At 47.1% G+C, this 19902-nt stretch overlaps 1 protein-coding gene across 2 annotated transcripts in view; it reads left to right on the top strand.

Moving 5' to 3' along the window:
• The window catches only part of CDS2 (CDP-diacylglycerol synthase 2), a 49463-nt gene extending 38556 nt beyond the window's left edge, over positions 1-10907 (top strand). Inside the window, exons 8-13 of one of the 2 annotated variants that reach the window (XM_079784029.1) lie at positions 1743-1830; positions 3096-3164; positions 4092-4244; positions 6958-7077; positions 7498-7601; positions 7856-10907. In XM_079784029.1, the coding sequence (XP_079640155.1) occupies positions 1743-1830; positions 3096-3164; positions 4092-4244; positions 6958-7077; positions 7498-7601; positions 7856-7985 (664 nt within the window). In that variant the 3' untranslated portion in view covers positions 7986-10907. The remainder of the gene's footprint in view (positions 1-1742; positions 1831-3095; positions 3165-4091; positions 4245-6957; positions 7078-7497; positions 7602-7855) is intronic. The other variant, XM_079784030.1, reaches the window with a different exon arrangement.
• Positions 10908-19902: the final 8995 nt, after the last annotated feature.

The following is a 19902-nucleotide window of genomic DNA, read 5'->3' as shown; positions in this document are numbered from 1 at the left end:
CAAGGGCATGTACATTGGTTGCGGGCACATCCCCCGGTGGGGGGTGTGCAGGAGGCAGCTGGTCGATGTCTCTCTCTCATCGATGTTTCTAGCTCTCTATCCCTCTCCCTTCCTCTCTGTGAAAAATCAATAAAATATATTTAAAAAAAAAAAAAGTGCTTGGAACAAAGACTAGCTTATATAAATGTTGTAGGTATTATGGTTAGGGCATACAGCTCCTTCCCTTTCTTTCAGTTTCTGTTAGGTGTTTCTTAACAGTGGCACATGCTAAGTCCTATCTTTAGGGCCAGATATACTATTTGTTTCTACAGTGAGTAATACAGTTATTAAAATCCCTAGTTATTGGTTTTCAGACTCAACCTATAAGACTTAATTATAGCTGCAGAGCAGAGAGTATGTGCTAGAAGCCTCCACGAAGTAAATGTTGTGGGGGTTGGGAGAATACAGATGCTCTAATTCCCTCCTTAACAAACAGGAAGTCCAGAAATGTTGCTTATAGTTGATGGGCCAGGAAATGTATGCATAAGTCTGTAATAGAGGAAATTTTAAAAAAGTGACTGTTAGAGAGTGGAGAGTGAGGAGAGGAGGGTGATGGCACAAGTGTGGAAATTGTGCCCCTCCCTCCCCCACCACCAGTTTCATGATGGGGATGACCAGACCAGCAGGGGGAGGCAGGGAAGAAACCTAGGTGTGTGTGGATGTGATTTTACCCTCAGGATAGTACTAGGGAAAGGGAGGGCTTACTAGATAGAGCTCCTAAAAGTACACAGTAAATGCACTGAGTGGCCAGATTATTATGATCTCTGAACGCATAATAATCTGGCCACTCAGTGTGTGTGTGTGTGTGTGTGTGTATATACACACATACACACACACACACACACACACACACACACACACACATTAGAGGCCTGGTGCATGAATTTGTGCATGGGTGGGGTCCGGCCAGCCTGGCTGGGGGAGGGGACATGGGCGGTTGGCCGGCCTGCCTGCTGGTCGAACTTCTGGTTGAGGGGACAATTTGCATATTAGCCTTTTATTATATAGGATATACACTGAGTGGCCAGATTATTATGCATTCGGAGATCATAATAATCTGGACACTCAGTGTATATTACTTATTAGAATTATGGAGGCAACTACTACAAGAAGAAAAACCAGAAATGATTGCAAGTGCCTATTTTGGGGAATGGAGATAGGATGGGAGAAACAAGGAAAACTTTTATTTTTTTTCTTTCCTTTACAGTTTAAATTTGTTTTATTGTGTAGATAATTACTTTATAATGACAAAAGAATAAGTGACATTTTATAGAATGCCACTTTTATTTATTTAGTAGTCATTCAGTAAACATTTGAATGCCTGCTATGTGCCAGGCAGTAGGAAGGGCTTGTTTGGTATTTTACTTTTTTAAAAGTTATTTCTGTCCTGGCCGGGTGGCTCAGTTGGTTGGAGTATCTCCTGTACACCAAAAGGTGGTGGGTTTGATTCCCAGTCAGGGCACATACTCAGGTGGTGGGTTCCATCCTGTTGGGTGCATGTGGGAGGCAGCCGATCGATGTTTCTCACACCTCTCTCTCTCTCTCTCTCTCTCTCTCTCTCTCAAATCAATAATAATAATTTAAAAATCTCTTTAGTACTCTGAGTTATTTCGTTCAGTACTGGAATTTATGAATGGTATTATTTTGTGGACTTTTGAGGTATTATTATCTCGGTAGTGTTTATCCTTTGGTTTATTTCCTAGGTTCATTGTCCCCATTTCTTGCGTGATCTGTAATGACATCATGGCCTACATGTTTGGATTCTTCTTTGGTCGGACCCCACTCATCAAGGTAAATGGATCACCCTAACATGAACTATCACCATAAGGGGGGAAGGGTGATCTCAATACAGTAGATCAGCTTGGGAAACAGAGGAGATCTAGCTGGTGTGTATGTCTTCATGTCATCCTGGAGAAAGGTGGTATTACATTAGTTTTAAAGAAAAAACAAAGGTAAACATCGACAGTTACCCACAAGAAAATAAAAAGCTAATAAAGAAAATTCATGCCCTGACCGGTTTGGCTCAGTGGATAGAGCGTCGGCTTGCGGACTGAAGGGTCCCAGGTTTGATTCGGTCAAGGGCATGTACCTTGGTTGCGGGCACATCCCCAGTTGTAGGTGTGCAGGAGGCAGCTGATCAGTGTTTGTCTCTCATCGATGTTTCTAACTCTCTATTCCTCTCCCTTCCTCTCTGTAAAAAAAAAAAATAAATAAAATATATATTAAAATATATATTAAAAAAAGAAAATTCAAATATCAAAAATTCAAAAACTAAGAGAAATGGACAGAAACAGAAAAGAGAAAATGAGAGTTGCTCAAACTCAGGAGAAGATTATAGAAAGAAAAAAATGAATACATACTTGGTGCCTAAGGAAGAATAGAGTCAAATGTAAATTTAAAAAGTTATACTGTTTTATGAATAATGATCTATTTGAGTTAATTTTTTCTTAATTACTTTTATTATTATTTTTAAATTCTTTATTATTGTTAAATTCTTTATTGTTAAATTCTTTATTCTTTAAGTATTATATGTCTCCTTTTTCCCTCATTGACTTCTCCCAGTCTCCTCCTGCCCGCCCCCAGCACAGGCCCTCACCCCTCTATTGTCTGTGTCCATTGGTTATACTTATATACATGCATATAAGTCCTTTGGTTGACTTCTTATCTCCCTCTCCCCCCCCCGCCTTCCCACAGATTGAGTTAATTTTTATATGTGATGTGAAATTAGGGTCCAAGTTCATGTTTTTGCACATAAATATTTGTTTATTCCAGCAAAAAATAAAATATTTTTATAGACTGTATAAGCATATTTTGGGGGCTTTGATATGAATTTGAGTATTGTTATTTAATTAGTATACTGTTCTATAATATAATTAAATGATTTGAATGACTACTTCAAGAAAGGAAACAGGGGAATCAGGCAGGGAACAAGGAAACCAAGCATGGAGGTATTTTAGAAGGTGAGGTGATTAACAGAGAGTTTTAACAAATATTCATTGTCCCAAAGCCAAAGATATCAAAATTCCCTCTGCTAAGAACTTGTTCTCTGTCCACAGCTGTCGCCGAAGAAGACCTGGGAAGGCTTCATTGGGGGCTTCTTTGCAACTGTGCTGTTTGGCCTTCTGGTAGGTGGTGGCTCTCTATTAGGTGGGGGAGTGACAGAAGCCTCATACCCATCTTTGAAGCTTGTCCAGGGCTAGAGGGCATGTCTCCCAAGGCCAAGGACTCTGTCCTGGATGGGGACCTTGCTCTGAAGAGGGGCACCAGCATGGCACACTCTGTAACTGGAACAGGGAGCACCAGCTGGTCTTCATCTGCCAGTTTTCAAGCAGGGTCTTGGTAGTCTAGGAGCAGGGGCCATATGCACCTGTACTTCTCTCTTGCCGATGCATGCAACACTCAGCAGGTGGCGCTCTTGTCCAGGCATTTGCTATGTCAAGGTCTGGGTGATTGGCACTGGCGAGTAAGGGGTGGGGTGAAATATGCCACTCCAGCTCAGATTTTCTCTTTTGTGTGCCCTGCTCATAGTGGATGATCTCCCAGCCGTTTTAAGAACACCATTCCCTGCTCTGACCCAGACCATTCTCCCCTTTGTGTGTTGTCCATCTGTCCTTCAGTGTTAGCTTCCTTACCTTAATGCTCTTCAGTTTTCTTCCTCCTGGCTGCCTGCCTCTCCCTATACAGTTCCCTCACCTCCTGCCTCCAGTGAGCACCAAGTTAAGAGAAATTTGAGAAAATGGACTGTAGCTCTCCAAGTGGGTAGAAACGTCTTATAGTTCCTTCACCACATTCCACGTTTCTCACGTCTTTACTGGATTCAGTCAGCACAGGAATGTTTGAGCAAGTATGTATGTGTACAACCTCAACAGGGTGTGGCCTCCCTCCCTCAGTTCAGGTAAAATGTGGTGAAACCTAAACCTCTGATTCAGCGCGTGGCTTGCAGTTAGAAGGTGCTAGGCACTGTAAGGGACATGGGAAAACCAGGTATCTGCTGCCCAGGCAGGGTGGCCGAACTTGTCTCCTTTGCCTGTCTCTCTGTTCTTCATCCTCAGCTGTCCTATGTGATGTCTGGGTACAGATGCTTTGTCTGCCCCGTGGAGTACAACAATGACACCAACAGCTTCACTGTGGACTGTGAGCCCTCGGACCTGTTTCGCTTACATGAGTACAACATTCCTGAAGTGATCCAGTCGGTCATTGGCTGGGTATGTGCCACTTCCGTGGAGGGAACTAACCTCAGTGGGATAGTGACTGCAGAAGAGAGCCCCCTCTCCACCACTCAGAAAAGCCACCTTCCCTTCCCCAAAGTTGTGGCCTCAGGATGAAGGAGAATTGTTAAGTCTGTTTACAGTGAGGACAGGAGGAGACTTTTCTTCCTACTTCAAATCATTAGGACCAGTGATTCTCAAAGTGTGCTTTGGGGATTCCTGGAGGACCCTAAGATCCTTTCAGGGGGTCTCTGAGGTCACAATTATCCTATATAATAAAAGCCCAGTGACTGAATGGCAGAACGACCAGATTGACCGGTTGACCAGTCACTATGACGCGCACTGACCACCAGGGGGAAGACACTCAACACAAGAGCTGCCTCCTGGTGGTCCGTGTGCTACCACAGTGGGAGTCCCGCTTGGCTGACCAGGATGAGCAGCTGCTCCCTCTGCAAACCCCGGGCCGACGGGCAGGAACCCAGGCTGCTATTGTCGCCTCCTTGCCCCAGGTTCCTCCTCCTCGCTCCCTGCCGCCTCTTCCAGACACCTGCAGGCTGCACAGTGCCACCGCTGCCGGGTGACCCCGGAGGCTGGGAGGTGGGTTCGTGGCCACTGTGGGACTGAGGCCTACTCTGCCGCCTCGCAGTGCTATTGTCCCAGGGCCCGGCCCCGACCGGGTCCCCTGGAGAGACAAGTGCTCTGGCTCCACGGAAGATGCCGGACCAGGGAGCAGCCGCTCAGAGGGCGGGTCCACAGCCACTCGGCTGACTGGGATGAGCGGCACTCTCATAGCAGGCTGATTCCCACAGGCCACACCCCCCACCAGTGCACAAATCCCGTGCACTGGGCCTCTAGTTTTTATAATAATACAGTGACATTATTTGCCTTGTCCACTTTGTTGACAAAAGCAGTAGTGGGTAAACCTGCGGGCGACTTAGCATGGGTGAAGGTGGTGGCATCAAACTGGACTAAATCATTGGAGTCTTCATGCTACACCCTCAATAAAAATAAGCCAGTTCCTTTTAAGGATGTCTTTGGTGAAATAGTAAAATTATTAATCTTATTAAATTTTGACCCTTGAGTACACACCTTTCTAATATTCTTTATACCAAAACAGCATAAAACACTTCTGCTGAATACTGGAGTACTTGATTACCTAAAGGAAAAGTGTGTAGGCACTTCCTTAATTTATGAACTGGCTGTTGTTGTTTTTTTTAATTTTTAATTTATTTTTGTTTTTATTTTTAAAATATATTTTTATTGATTTCAGAGAGGAAGGGAAAGAGAGATAGAAACATCAATGATGAGAGAGAATCATTGATGGGCTGCCTCCTGCATGCCCCCCACTGGGGATCGAGCCTGCAACCCGGTCATATGTCCTGACCAGGAATCAAATCATGACCTGGTTATAGGTGGATGCTCAACCACTGAGCAACACTGGCTGGGCCTAACTGCTTTTTAAAAAATATATATATATAGCCGAAACCGGTTTGGCTCAGTGGATAGAGCATCGGCCTGCGGACTCAAGGGTCCCAGGTTCGATTCCGGTCAAGGGCATGTACCTTGGTTGCGGGCACATCCCTAGTAGGAGGTGTGCAGGAGGCAGCTGATCGATGTTTCTCTCTCATCGATGTTTCTAACTCTATCCCTCTCTCTTCCTCTCTGTAAAAAATCAATAAAATATATTTAAAAATATATATATTTTTATTTATTTCAGAGAGGAAGGGAGAGGGAGAGAGAGATAGAAACATAAATGATGAGAGAGAATCATTGACTGGCTGCTTCCTGCATGACCCCTATTGGGGATCAAGCCCACAACCCAGGCATGTGCCCTTGACCAGAATCGAACCTGGGACCTTTCAGTCCCCAGGCCGACGCTCTACCCACTGAGCCAAAATAGCTAGGACCCTAGCTGCTTTTTTATAGAAACAATTTTTACTTGAAAAGAACTGACAAACTATAGTGTTTTACACTGGATAGTTGACAGATATTTTTCTTGAAAATGAATGAAATGAGCCTGTCACTTCGAGGAAAACAGTTAACAGTAATTGTTAACACTGATAAAATGTGGCTTTCATGTGAGTGTAGAATTTTAGAAAGTGTGTGCCTTCTATGAGCTTGACAGCATCCTAATACTTAAAGGGTTTTCTGATAAGATCTGTGGTAGCTTTAATATGTAATGTTTTGACATTGTATAGCTAAATGTGCCTGCATTTGGAAGGTTGACATAACTCAGTGAATGGATTCACACAGTCAGGCATGGGTAAAAGATCCATTCAGAGTGCCAGATAGACCATTGGATTTTAATTTAAGAGTATAAAAGTTTATTGATAGGATTTCAGATTTCACATTGCACCAAATTTGTAAGGAACTACCACTTATCAAATTCTGGTGTAGTGTCAAAGAATACCCATAATTATCTGAAAAGATAGTGCCAAAATACTCTTCCTCTTTTCAACTACATATCTGTGTAAGGCTGGATTTTATTCATATACTTCAACCAAAACAATATATCAAAAAATTAAATGCAGAATATCTTAATGTCTTCTATTAAGCAGACATTAGAGATTTTTAAAAAATCAGTCTTCTTACTAATTATGTTTTTTGGAGGGGGGGGAATATAGTTAATTGCATAAAGAGTTACTTATGTTAACATGTAGTAAGCCTGGCCTGTAGGTATCTTGACTTTTACTTCATTTATTCTTCTCAGAAAATCGTCCGGATGTACCCTTTCCAGATTCACAGCATTGCCCTCTCCACCTTTGCCTCGCTCATTGGCCCCTTTGGAGGGTTCTTCGCAAGTGGATTCAAACGAGCCTTTAAAATCAAAGTAGGAAAACCCTCTGTTCCTCTCATTGTCAACCAGCCAAGCCCTTCTTCACCTGTCTTCTGCCTTCCTCCCCCTGCCCCACCCCGTCAACTACAACCTCTTCAAAATACTAGGCTATTAATGTGTGCTCTCACCCATGCACAGAATTTAGGTAGCTTACATAAAAAGACATTGTTTCCGGGAAAATTCAATAGTTGGATTTTCCATTTATTTGTTAATATCTTCCCTCTTTCTTAAAAACGACATTTTTGTAACTTAAGATTGTGTCCTATTATAGCCTCAGCATTTGAGTCAATGCTTACTTCTCACTTAGTTTCTCTCAGCTACTCAGGGCAGTAGCTGGACATTGAGGTGGGACCACAGGCCAGGGTTTGATCTTGGCTGAGCGAGACTCACCAGTTCTTCTCCTGCCTCTCACAGGACTTTGCCAATACTATTCCTGGCCACGGAGGCATCATGGATCGCTTTGACTGCCAGTATCTGATGGCCACCTTTGTCAACGTGTACATCGCCAGTTTTATCAGGTACATGCCTTTCCCTCTGCACCAAGTTGGTGGGTTTTTTAATAGGGTGAAAGTCTAGAATTGTAGCTATATCTCAGTTTTAGTGAAAAGCATTCTAAATATAAATGCAGTTTTCCATTGCTACTATTTACTTATGGATTCCCGAGCCCCTCTGCCCCTTTAGTAGAGAATCCAGAGGTTGAAGCAGCCACTTGGATAATCAGCCCTAGAAGTTGCTGGGCCCCATCAGTGCATTTCATCACATTCTCTTCCAGGGGCCCGAACCCAAGCAAGCTGATTCAGCAGTTCATGAACTTGCGGCCAGAACAGCAGCTCCACATCTTCAGCACACTCAAGTCTCACCTGATCGACAAGGGGATGCTGACAGATAGCACGGAGGACTAGTAGGGGCCACGCGGGGCTGAGAGAGCAGGACTGAGCGAGGGGGCGGGGCACCAAGGCCAGCCCAGCTGCTGTGACTGAAACGATGACAAGGCTTCAACTCACTGTCTTTTATTTTTTTTTTTAAATTTTTTGGTAGAGTGTTTTTTATCTGTGGGTTTTTTAAAAAAAATTCTGTATATACAGTCTATTTGCTTATGATTTGGGTTGTGAGTAAACTATAGCTTTTGAGTTGGAAAGAAGTCATAGGGATGAAACTATTTGGGTTTTTTAAACAGAAGTTTTAAAAACCTGGAAGACAGTGTTGCCCAGGTACTTCTGGTCTCATCAGTTGAACTGGGCTCGATCAGGGAGTGGCTGTTCATGTGTTCCGACCCCGTCGGCGTCCCCCATACCTGTACGACCCCTTTTCCCCAGCAGGGAGGAGGTGTAGAGCTTGGATGTCTTTGCCAGGAGAGCTTTCACCCGAGCTGCCCTGTAATCCTGCCTGGAGCTCCAGGGGTCTGCCTGCTGTGGGCTGGAGGGACAAAGGCTTATTCTCAGATCAGCATTCTGTCCACGTGAAATCCTGGGGAACCTGAGCCTGCTTTAAGATATGGCTTCACCTTATTTCATCACAGACTGAGAAGTTTTCTTGAGAGAGCACGCAACATTATTTATAATAGTCTGGTAGAAAACACCACACTGCTAATATTTCAAGTGTATACAGTAGCATGTACTGTAACCGAGCCCCTTCCCCCATGTTTAGGCTCATGGCTCCTAGGGGGCAGTCTGCTCACTGTCTTTTCAGGGACGATGGTGTTCATGCTTGTGCTGTGGACTGGCTGCTGCTGAATCCTCTCTGGGGCTTGCCCGTTAGACAGGGAGCAGAGGGCTTCTCGTTTGTGCCCCTTTGCCTGACTGACCACCCACGTAGCTGCTGTATTGTATATATATTACTCCTGAGGCAAATGTGTATTGTGTATGTTTTAAAGATCACTTATTTCTTATAGTGATTTCAATTGCCAAGTCTTCTTCACTGAAATCACAAAGTCCTGCTTAAAACTCTGGAAAACCCAACCCAATTAGAGCTTTGACTATTGTGAAGATTAAATGCACACTTTTTATATAATGTGACCAGTTAAATGTAGTTTGTATTTTACTGGGGGACCTTATTTTTAAAAAAACAACAACTGTAGTTTACTTTGTTTCCCTTCTTAATGATAGGGATGAGGTTGACTTCGAGAAAGGGGTACAGGAGAGAGAACTTGGTGCCCCAATGTGTTCAGTTGTTCTGTGCCACGGTTGTTCTCATTGCCAAATGAGCATGACGGCTTGCTTTAGCACCTGGCTTGGTGCTAGTCTGTTTTGTTTCTGTTTAAATTAGCCTTCCTGCCTCCCTGAGCTTACACGCAGCCCAGATCCTGGGGCAGAGACCGCTCGACCTTCCACACGCATGCAGCATTGACAGGGCCTTTCTTCTGAACCTTCACTTCCATTTTAGCACATGGCTCCTCTCTTTCAGGTCCAAGTCCCCCTTAAAAACATGTGTTTTTGTCTTGCATGGGCTTTTGTCCTGGCTGTGGACCCTGGGTGTTCGGGATGCATCCCTCTCTGCGTTCTTGTTTTCTGAGGTCTTCTAACTCCAGTCTTCCATGATCCTGGCTGAGCAAGGTCGTGTTGCAGAGGCAGCTGTGGGTAATGAGTCATGTCCTGGGCCCCCAAAAGCAAGTGTTTGCCTGTCTTTTCTAAATGTTTATCCTTAAGATGAGGCAGTGTCTCAGCAATGAATTAAGGCGGTGATTAGGAATGAACCTGGTTTTCTTATTGAAGAACGAGCTTGGTCTCCTGAACTGGGACAGAAAGGCACCTCATTGTCTCGTGCTGCCCCCTGTGGGCATGGTGGGGTCCTTGGGGGCAGGCGTCTCGGCGGGAGCCCAGCAGCAGGCGAGTCACTCAGGGCTGCGTTTGGGATCAGGGTGCCTGGCACGTTTCTTTGTGGAAGTGGTTGCTGATAGGGTGTCCGGAGGTCCTGGGGGTCCTGGGAAACTGAAGGTGGTTGCTTACCAGAGCTGCCAGCAAGAATGCCAGGGGGTCAGCTTGGGGTTTTTGTTTTTGGAGTTCTCCACGTTCTCTCTGGTGAGATAGGAGTTTCTTGGGGGGGGTGGGGGGGAGGGGGCAGTCTGGAAAGCAGTGTCTATGTAGCACAACGTTTTTCTTCCATTTATTGATGATATTTCATCATTAAGATAAGATTCAAGAGACTATTTTAACACATACCTGTGCAGATCTTAATGGCACACTTACTTCAGATCCATTTTGTGTGTGTGTGAGAAATAAAATGCGACTGAAACTGTGCCCTCTCTCCTCGCGAATTCAGTTTCTTACTCCCATGCATGGCTTTATGTTCCCCACTTGATTTGTATTCATAAATGCTGTGCCAAATGCTGTGCCTGGTTTAGAGATTTTTGTTTTGTTTTCCAGTTTGAATCCTATATATTCTCATAACGACCTTCCGAGGTACCTCGATGAGAGCCACGAGCACCTTGCTGGTGAGGAAGTTGAGGGCCAGAGGGGAGAGAGATTCCCAGGGTCCCCTGGTGGACTCCAGTCCCTATCGTAGCGTCTGCCCATCAGGACAAGGACTAGATTGTCCCAGCCCCACTTGCTTTGTGAAAGTGGCATAAGTGCATCTGAAATTTTGCACCATTTCTTCCCTCAAGCTTAGGAGGCCTGACCTGTGACAGGTTGGAGCTTAAGTTGCTGTTAGTTCGTAAGTAGTGATATAAAGGAGCTCATGAACAAGGGCGATAGAGCAACCGGGGCTCTTCTGCAGAGGGCTGAGCCTGGGCACCCTCCCTGGTGAGTTTTTAATTGTTGAGAGTATTACAGATGTGTATCCCCTCCACCCATTTCTCCCCTCCACCCTGCCCCCGCCCTTCCCCACACTGTTGTCTGTGTCCATGGGTTATGCATATATGCATATGCTAGTAAGTTCTTTGGTTAACCTCTTGTTGTCCCCCCACTCCCCCTTCCCTCTGAGATCTGTCAGTCTGTTCCATGCTTCCATGTTTCTGGTCCTATTTTGTTCGTCAGTTTATTTTGTTCATTAGATTCCACATATGAGTGAGATCATGTGACACTTGTCTTTCTCTTTCTGGCTTATTTAATTTAGCATAATTCTCTCCAGTTTCATCCATGCTGTTGCAAAGGGTAGAGTTACTTCTTTTTTACTGCTACAAAGTATTCCACGGTGTAAATGTACCACAGGTTTTTTTTTTAATCCACTCATCTACTGATGGGCACTTGGGCTGTTTCCAGATCTTAGCTGTTGTAATTAATGCTGCTATGAACATAGGGGTGCATATATTCTTTCTCATTGGTGTTTCAGGATTCTTAGGATATATTCTCAGAAGTGGGATCGCTGGGTCAAATGGCAGTTCCATTTTTACTTTTTTTGAGGAACCTGGTGAGTTCTTCTTGTCACTACTCACAGGACACCCAAGTCTTTCCCTTTGTGTGCACGTGCCGCCTCAGCATCACAGACGTACACATGTTCTGGGCCTTATTTATGTTTTTGATTTTTTTTTTTGGCCAGTTTTATATTCTGAACCTTTTAGTATCTACAGTGTAACTATATTTAAAACATTTAGAGTTGTACAATTCTATAATGTATGTTTGAAACTAGTGTCTCTGTCAGAAGGGGTGAAATGCACCTTTAACTTTATACAAGTAGACTTTGAAACCACTTCAATGGTATTTATCTTTTCCCACCGGGCCTCCTATCCTGTAAACTGACTTACATTATGCAAGAAGATTCCAAAGGTATGTTTTAAGGGAGCTTAAGCAAACCCTGTGATTTGAGTCTAAGCTAGTTGCTGAGTTGGCTGGAGGCCAATTCGAGTGGATCCTTGAGTTCAGATCTTCAGACTGTCAGTGAGTCCTGGCAGGCCCAGGAATATCCTTGGTGCGGACGGGTGGGTGGGGGAGGATGTGAATGACTCAGGGCAGAGAGCACCACTCTCAGGAAACTGCACAGTGGCCTTGCTCCCTAAGAAGCCTGCCCAAGGTCAGTTTTGTAAGGGAGTGATTTTCGCTACCAGTGTGATAGTCATTGCTGGAACTTCTTCCTGTGTCACCACTGCCTTTTGTTTTTCGGGGTAACTCACATCTGTGTCCACCTTGTGATTATGTGCTGAGAGAAGGGTGGAGTGGGGAGGGGCGAGGTCACTTGTACCCAGGGTTCCTGTTCTTCCGAAGTCAGGGTGTCCAGGTGACCGTCGTGGACACCTCACAAGACAGTAAGTCCTGGCAGACTGTCACTGTGCTGTCCGCAGCAGGGGCTCTGAGGGAGCAGCTGGAACAAACCGTGACGGAGGCCCTGGGGCAGGCTGAGTGCAGCGGTTAGGAAGACAGATGTTGGGCTCAAACTGGGTCTGGGGATGGCTAAGTGCAACTCGGGCCCAGTTGGGTCTGAGAACAGCGCCTCCCTTTTGGGATTAGTGTGAGGATTTACGAGCTAATACACATAAGCATTTAGCACCGTGCCTGGCACATAGTAAGTGCTCAGTCAATGGTAGTTATCTTTGTTGCACTCAGCTGGTAATTTGAACCCAAGGTGCTGGAATGCCAGAGACTGAGTTCTCGGCCACTACACTGCCACCTGCCCTGCACGCGGGAAAGCGGCCGCACTGTCCTGGGAGGAGCAGCCCACAGAGGCTGGTGCTGTGCTTCATTTAGAAGGCCCGCCTGACGCAAGGAATGAGGACGTGAGGGTGCTTTAAATTCATACTGAGCGGGAATGGTGTGCCTGAGGTCTTGCCCACTTCCTGCTGCCCCTGGTCTGGACTTGCCCCTTGCTGGGGTGCCTCAACTCCGTGGGCGGTGAGGGCCTCTCTGTGATTCGCTCAGGACCCCAACTCCCCCTCTGGCCAAGGGCCTTGCTCAGCACACACATCTCAGGATCCTGCAGCGGTGCCCTGTACGAGTGGACAGCTCCAACCAGAGAGAGTGGAGAAAGAGAAGCCACCTCCGTAGCAGATGAGAATACAGACAGGACGCCTGAAAGCTCTGCCCACACCCTGACAACGCAACGAGTCGGGGCCTTTGTTTCACGCTTTCCTAAAAGTATTAGCAGGAGAGAAGCGGGTGCCCACTGAGGGTAGATGATGTGGGGTGCTCCTGTTGGATGGTAGGTTAGCAAAGGATCACGTGGGTGACTCAGGAATGAAGGGAGAACAGGCAGTCGACTGCGTGAGAAATATTTAATTTCATTTTCTGGAAGGAGACGGGGAGTTGGGGAGTGTGTGTGTGTGTGAGGCGGAGGTTTCTTCACTTTGAAGGAATGGTGTTGACAAAGGGGACCTATGAAATTCTCAAGCCACTGGAATAGTAATAACTCGGAACTACCGGCTGGACTGGGAACTGTTTCCTGGGTATCAGTGGGGAATGAAGACCAGATCCAAAGGCCACTGTGTTCATGGCCTCTCCCCTTCAGTTAATTCACGAGGCCATGGTTATGCAGGAATCAGGAGAACGTGTTGTGGTGGTTAGTAAGCAGCTGCTGGGAGGGACTGGCCATGGGCTTGCCCTCTCGTCCTTCTGGGCTGGCGCTTGCTCCCTCATCGTTGCAGCTAATAGACCAGGCGGTTTTTATCTGTAGAGAAAAAGGCTCCCAACTGGGACAAAGGCCCCCTGACAGGGCCCCTGCAGGGGCCTCCCCGCATGGGGCAGGGCCGAGCCCTTTGCAGCCTTCCCTGGACGTAGAGCTCAGAGGGTCCGCTGGGTTGAGCATTCTGCTGATTCTGTCCCAAGTGAAATGGTGTTTGCTGATACCATCTGCATCGCTGTCTCTGACCTTGACTGCGGGAACGCTTATGTTTCACCTCCGTTAGGTTCCTGTCCTGGGTTTGCTGGCTCTGTGCCAAGGAACACCAGCCCAGAAAGGGAGTTGAGAGCATTTTCTAGCTGCTGTGCCCTTTACCTGACGGGGCGTTTCCCTAGATCCGCGTGCTTGTGGCACAGCCGTCGTCTCTGCACCCTCTGATCAGTGTTGGACCATACATGTAGACTCCTCCCCACCGCAGTGTCAGAACATGATGGACTGTACATTGGCAAGTACCTTATTTATACACCTGAAAGTTCCAGTTACACAAATAAACATCTATTAAATTCTGGATCCTGTGTGCTTCCTAAGGGGGAGTGCTGACTTGGCGGGAGATGGGGGGTTGGTTGTGTGGAACCAGCGTCCCTGCCCAGGTGCTGCCAGCCCTTAGAGGCACGCTCTGCCCTGGGCCTTGGCCACCTGCTCCCTGGCTTTCCTCCTGCTCCGTGGCTGCTCCTCCGCAGCCACCTTCCTGAGGTCTCTTCCCCAGCCTGGCCCTTTGATGGTGGCTCTCTGCCTGCAAGGAACTCTCTCCTGGCTGTTCTCACCCACTCTTAGGGCTCCGATGAACACACCCACGATTTCAGGTCCGAGTTCACAGTTCACACGTACCTACAAGGCCTCTTTATATGGGCTTTGCATAAGCAAATCCAAACCTGGCCCTTTACCTACACCTGCCCCACTCAGTGTACTTTACCCCACCCCCAGTCTGTTCATAAGCCCATCACTAGGAGTGAGCTCCTCCGTAGCCAGGCCTGCCCCTCCCACCTTCATTCTGACCACCAGCCTGGCCACCTCTCTGCTCCGCTCCGCACTCTACCGCTGGGCGAGCTTTCTCCACGAGATGCCTTCCCATGGCCTTGTCAGAGTTCAGCCTTGTGCACGGGGTTCCCCGGGCCGGCCCATCCGACCCCCATGCTCGGGTGCCCTCACAGACACGGTGGTGCACGTCCTTCTCTGTTCCAGGTGCCCTGGTCTGGCCATCACACGTGCTGCTTCCTCCGCCCGGTTTCCTTCTGCCCCGCCCTCCCCGGCTCCCCTCGGGCTGCCGAGCTCCTGCTCCCTGTCAGTCACACCACAGCAGCACCTGCTCTGGGAGGCCCATGTGCTCCCCACCCCAGGACTTGGCTTTCCTGGCGAGACCGTGGGCCCTGGTGGTGGCTGGAGGAGCCCTGAGTCTGAAGTCCTGCGAGCCATCGGCCAGCCCCGCAGGCTAATGCTTGGACCTCCAGGTTGTTTGCCTTTGGGACAGGGGTTTTGGCCTTTCTGGTCCCCAGAAACTCTAGGTGTTTACTTTTCTAAATCCAACAAAATTTGACTCGAAGCCATGAGTTTCCAAGGTTGACGAGGAACCCAGCATTAGTTACTTTCCAGGCTGCCGTGTTCTCTTGCACCAGGAGCCCAGGGCCTGTGTGGTGCGGGGACTTGGTGGGGCCCCCGGTCTCAGTCCACCTGCTGAAGGCTCTCCTCCAGGCCTGTGAGGTCCATGGGCTCGCTCTGGGGAGGCCCCTGTCAGTGGCGCCAGGACCCACCTTCCCTAGGCACCCGTGCAGCCATCTGCACCTGGCGACCTGCCACCTCAGATCCTGACTGTCTTCACGCGTTTAACAAACACTGTGGAGTTCTTGCTCTGGGCTTGTCCCCATCTGGACACCGGAAATGCAGCAACAGTCCCTACCCTCATGGAGCTCATTTTAGGAGAGGGTGGCAAACATGTGAAAAGCATGTTAGACGGAGAAAATGTAGCCAGGAGAGCGGAACAGGGAGTGCTGCTGGGAGAGGTTGCATTTTTATAAACAGGGTGATCAGGGATGGGCTTGATGCTGAGGTGGTGTTTGGGCAAATGGACACCTACAGGATGTTGCGGAGGGTGGGGTGTGTGGAGGCGGGGGGAGTTCCAGGCAGGTGCACAGCAAATGTGAACACACCTGTGTTTTCAAGGAGCTGCAGTGGTGGGTGAAGCAGTGAGTGGGGAGGGGCAGTGGTGGGAAATGAGGTGGGGGAGGGAGTAGGTAAATCCCCAGGGACAAGGCCATTGGCTTTTACTCTGAGTAAGACAAGCTGTTGGAGAGTTTAGAGCAAGCATGTCAAACTCAAGGGCTAACATGGGCCAAATAAACAAGGTTGAAGTTTGTGTGGGCTGCAAAAAAAACCCCAAAAGCTTCAATTTTCACAGAAACATGGGTTTATTTCATGGAGTCATGCTGAATACAAAGGGCTGAAATAAATGAGTAATCGTTAACATAGAACATTTTAATAAAAATTAATATTTTGTCTTGAACATTAACTTACCAGACACTGAATAACTGCACAAATTAATAAGCGTAACATAAACAAACCTATTCTTCTTGTTCTCTGAAAGCAAAATATTTCCTGTTGCGCACACCAAACAAGTCAGTCCAAGACTAATGACATGGCAATCAGCTGCTAAAATATTCGCTGCTAGTATTAGTGGAGAGAAATGGTGCGCCTGTTCGTAAGGCAGGTAAGGGAAATGAATGCAACACGATGATAGTAATCAGTCGTTAGCGAATGTTGTAGTTCATTAATAATTATGTACAACAGGATATTGTAAAAATTAAATTATGAAATATTTATTAAAACGTTTCTTACATACCGTTATATTGGCTGGGCCGCAAAAAATATTCATTGTGGTCCGCATGCGGCCCGTGGGCCACGAGTTTGACATGCTTGGTTTAGTGCCAAGGAGTGACTTGATCTAATGTTTGTTTTCAAAGAGTCACTTGGCTGCTGTGCTGAGAGTAGATATCAGAGGAGCAAGGGTGGACCCAGGGAGACAGAGAGGAGGAACAGCAAAATTCAGGCAAGGGAGGACGGAGGCTCAATTCGAGGGGTGCGGCGAGAAACATCAAATTGTCGGGCTTTGCTGAAGGGTTCTGTACAGCGTGGGGGGGAGAAAGAGGAGTCCAGGACACAGTGACGTTGCTGCTCTGGCCACTGGAAGAAGGGCACTGCCATCTTTCTGAGCTGAAGAAGGCTGTGGGAGGACAGATCTGGTGGGCGGTGGAACAGAGGGAAGGCAAGGAGTTTGGTTTTGGACACAGTAGGTCTGACGTGCCTGTGCAGCAGCCACATGGGGAGGGTGTGGTCAGGGTGTGGTTATTATTCTTCACCAAGCGCCAGGAGACTGGATGGGATCAGTGATGGAGAAGAGTTAGGTCCACAGCCCAGCCCTTCATCGTTCTGGACGTGGGGATCCGCTTACTTTCAGCTGGGGCCACTCCTTCTTCCCTTCAATGAGACCATCTTTTCTTCCTCAGGGAGTCCAGACAACCCAGCTCTTGAGTGGGGACACAGGCCTGGCAGGAGTTTGTCTTTAGGTGGCCCCACTCCCACCTGGCAGCTGCTAACTTTCTCCTGGAGAGGTGGGGGCGTGGTGAGAGGGGGTAAGGAGGAAGAATCCCAGAGGCCTGGGTGTTACTTTGTTGTAGTGTAACCACGAATCGCACAAAGGACACCTCAATCAAGAAGTCGAATTATGGAGTCATTTATTCAAAAGCCGGCGGCTACGAGGGGGCAATAGCACTCCAAATCCCGCAGCCCCGAAATGCTGGCATCATCAGGCTTATATAGGCAGAATATCACAAAGGTATCGATTACATCTTTGTATTTGGAGTGAGGAACCTGGTTTGCACAAAGCAGTTACAGAAGCAAAATTGAGCAAGTTAGTTATCTACAAGGATTAATTATAGTTTTGGGTCTTTGGACCACTGAGTCAACTGACACACATTATCTGGAGCCCCTGAGGCAATTTAGAGTCCTGGTCTTCAGGTACAGAAGAATGTGTTTCGATGACCAGTAAGATCACAATCAAGGGGATATTCAAACCACCAACAATGGAGTATTCAATTGATTGGGATAGCATACATAAGTTCAGAAAATCAAAGTAACTTTTCTATTGTTTTAGCAAGCCAATAAGTACAGAAGCCAAAACAGCAGGGTTAAAGTTAAACTGCAGTTTCTACCCAAGATGATTGCTACCATGCTTCAACTTCCTGGAAGAGAAGGGCGCCATTGCCTTTTTGGTCTCTTGAGGGAAGGTGAGGGAGGGAAACAAAGCAAGAGTGATATCTGTATTTGGTTATTCAGAGAACACGTGGAAAGCCCCAGAGAATGGACCAATGGCCTGGCCAGGACATAGCAAAAACCATCACCTCCCTATATTTACCAAAGGATATGGCTAGTTCCAAAAGTCAACAAAAACCCAGGGAGCTCTCAAATGGAGTAAAACAGCGGGCTGCTTCCCTTAATGTCTTTTCTCAATTTTAACAAGAAACCTCAGCATGTTTTTAGGATCAAACATGTCCGTCAGATGAAGACTACATTCAGGGTAAATCCGCTTGACCAAGGCAATTGAAATTATTCTTGTAGCAAAGATGGGCCCCTCTGATCTTGTCCATGCGGCCTTGATTTCCCTGAGATTCAAAGATCCTTAAAGGGAGGCATGCCAAGTCAATGATAAGCAAACTTGGCTGCACATTAGAATCACCCGAGGAACTTAAAATAAAAACCTCAATGGCCAGGTGGCAGCCCAGGCCAATCACGTCAAAATCTATGGGGATAGGAGTCAGGCATTGGTGTGTTAAAAAACATTCTGGGAAAGCCTGGGGTGGGGGGTGGGCTGGAAGGGGTCAATGAGGAAAAAAGGGGACATATGTGATACTTTTAACACTATTTTTTAAAAACTTCCTGGATGATCCCAATGGGGAGCCAAGGTTGAGAACTGGTAGTTGAAACTCCCTGCAGTGAGTCTATCTCCTCTCAGACACCCCAACCCCCACAAGTGGGCCACGCCCTTTGTAAGAGGGTCCCCAGGGGGGAGCTCAGGTTGTTCTGAGTGAGCCTTCCGATGCAATCATGGGAATGATGTTCCACACCAGGAGTTACGGTGTAGAAGGACGTGTGCCTCCCGCACCTCCACGCAGTGCTCACCTGTCTTCTTGCATCTCACAGATGGAGTCTGCTCCTCTTTGCCTGACAAATGTGATGTTTCTCATGTGACCCCAACTAGCTCCTCCCCTGGCCACCCAGCCTTCTCCCAGGCTCCCCATCTTACTCTCTTTTCCTCACAGGGAATGCCTTCCAGCCCTTCACTCTGCTGACCAGTTTCTGGACACACCCAGGCTTATCCTTTTGGGGTGCCCTATCGCTTGTAGTTATGAATATGTGTGTGCATTGGAGGGGACACCCACAGGCACCCACAGGGAACTGAAGACCCCTAATAGCTACTGCCCAAGAGGCAGCTCCGTCCTCCCGTGTCTCAAGGGTCCCTATGCTCCCTACCCACCCTGGCTGTCGTGATTTTCATCCTGAAGAGGAGCCAAGGAGAGGAGCTGGGGAGAATCGATTCGCAATCTCCTATGGACGCCATTGGTTACCAGAGAAAATCCCAGGAGCGCCATGGTGGGTGGCTTCCTGAAGGTACAATTATTTACCTTTTTATTTGAAATAGTTTCAGACTTACAGAAAAGTTGTAAGAAGTAAGAAAGTATAAAGAATTCCCTACATACTTCACTGAAACCCTCAAATGTTAACATTTTACTACATTTTTTTACCACATTTGTTTAATTATTTTCTCTTTCTGCACACACACACACACACACACATTTTTTGCTGAATTGTTTGAAAGTTGTAGACTTGATGCCCCTTTACTGTTAAGTAACTTTACTCAAGTTTCACCAATTATACTGTTTTTTCGTAGAAAAATAATGCATGTAATTTTGACTAGTGCAAACTTATGGGCTCTTCAGTGGCCTTTAGACCAGAACTCCCTCCACCTGCTTCCACCTACTCCCCCCACCATGGATTTGCTTATCCAGCAAGAGCTGAAGGCCTAGGTAAGAAACGTGGTGCCCAGCGCAACAGGGCAGTGCTGCCACATGCCCAGCAGAGGGCAGCAGTGGGTCACAAGTGCAGGGCTTTGGAGATGCATCTAGTCGGAATCCTGACCCAACACTCATTGGCTTTGAGACCTCGAACAAAACAGCCGCTCAGCCTCCTCTTCTATAAAATGGAGATAATTGAAAACATATGCAA

The sequence above is a fragment of the Cnephaeus nilssonii genome (genome assembly GCF_951640355.1).
Source record: "Cnephaeus nilssonii genome assembly, chromosome: 11".
Lineage (NCBI taxonomy): Eukaryota > Metazoa > Chordata > Mammalia > Chiroptera > Vespertilionidae > Cnephaeus > Cnephaeus nilssonii.
This window is presented reverse-complemented; position numbering and strand designations above follow the sequence as displayed.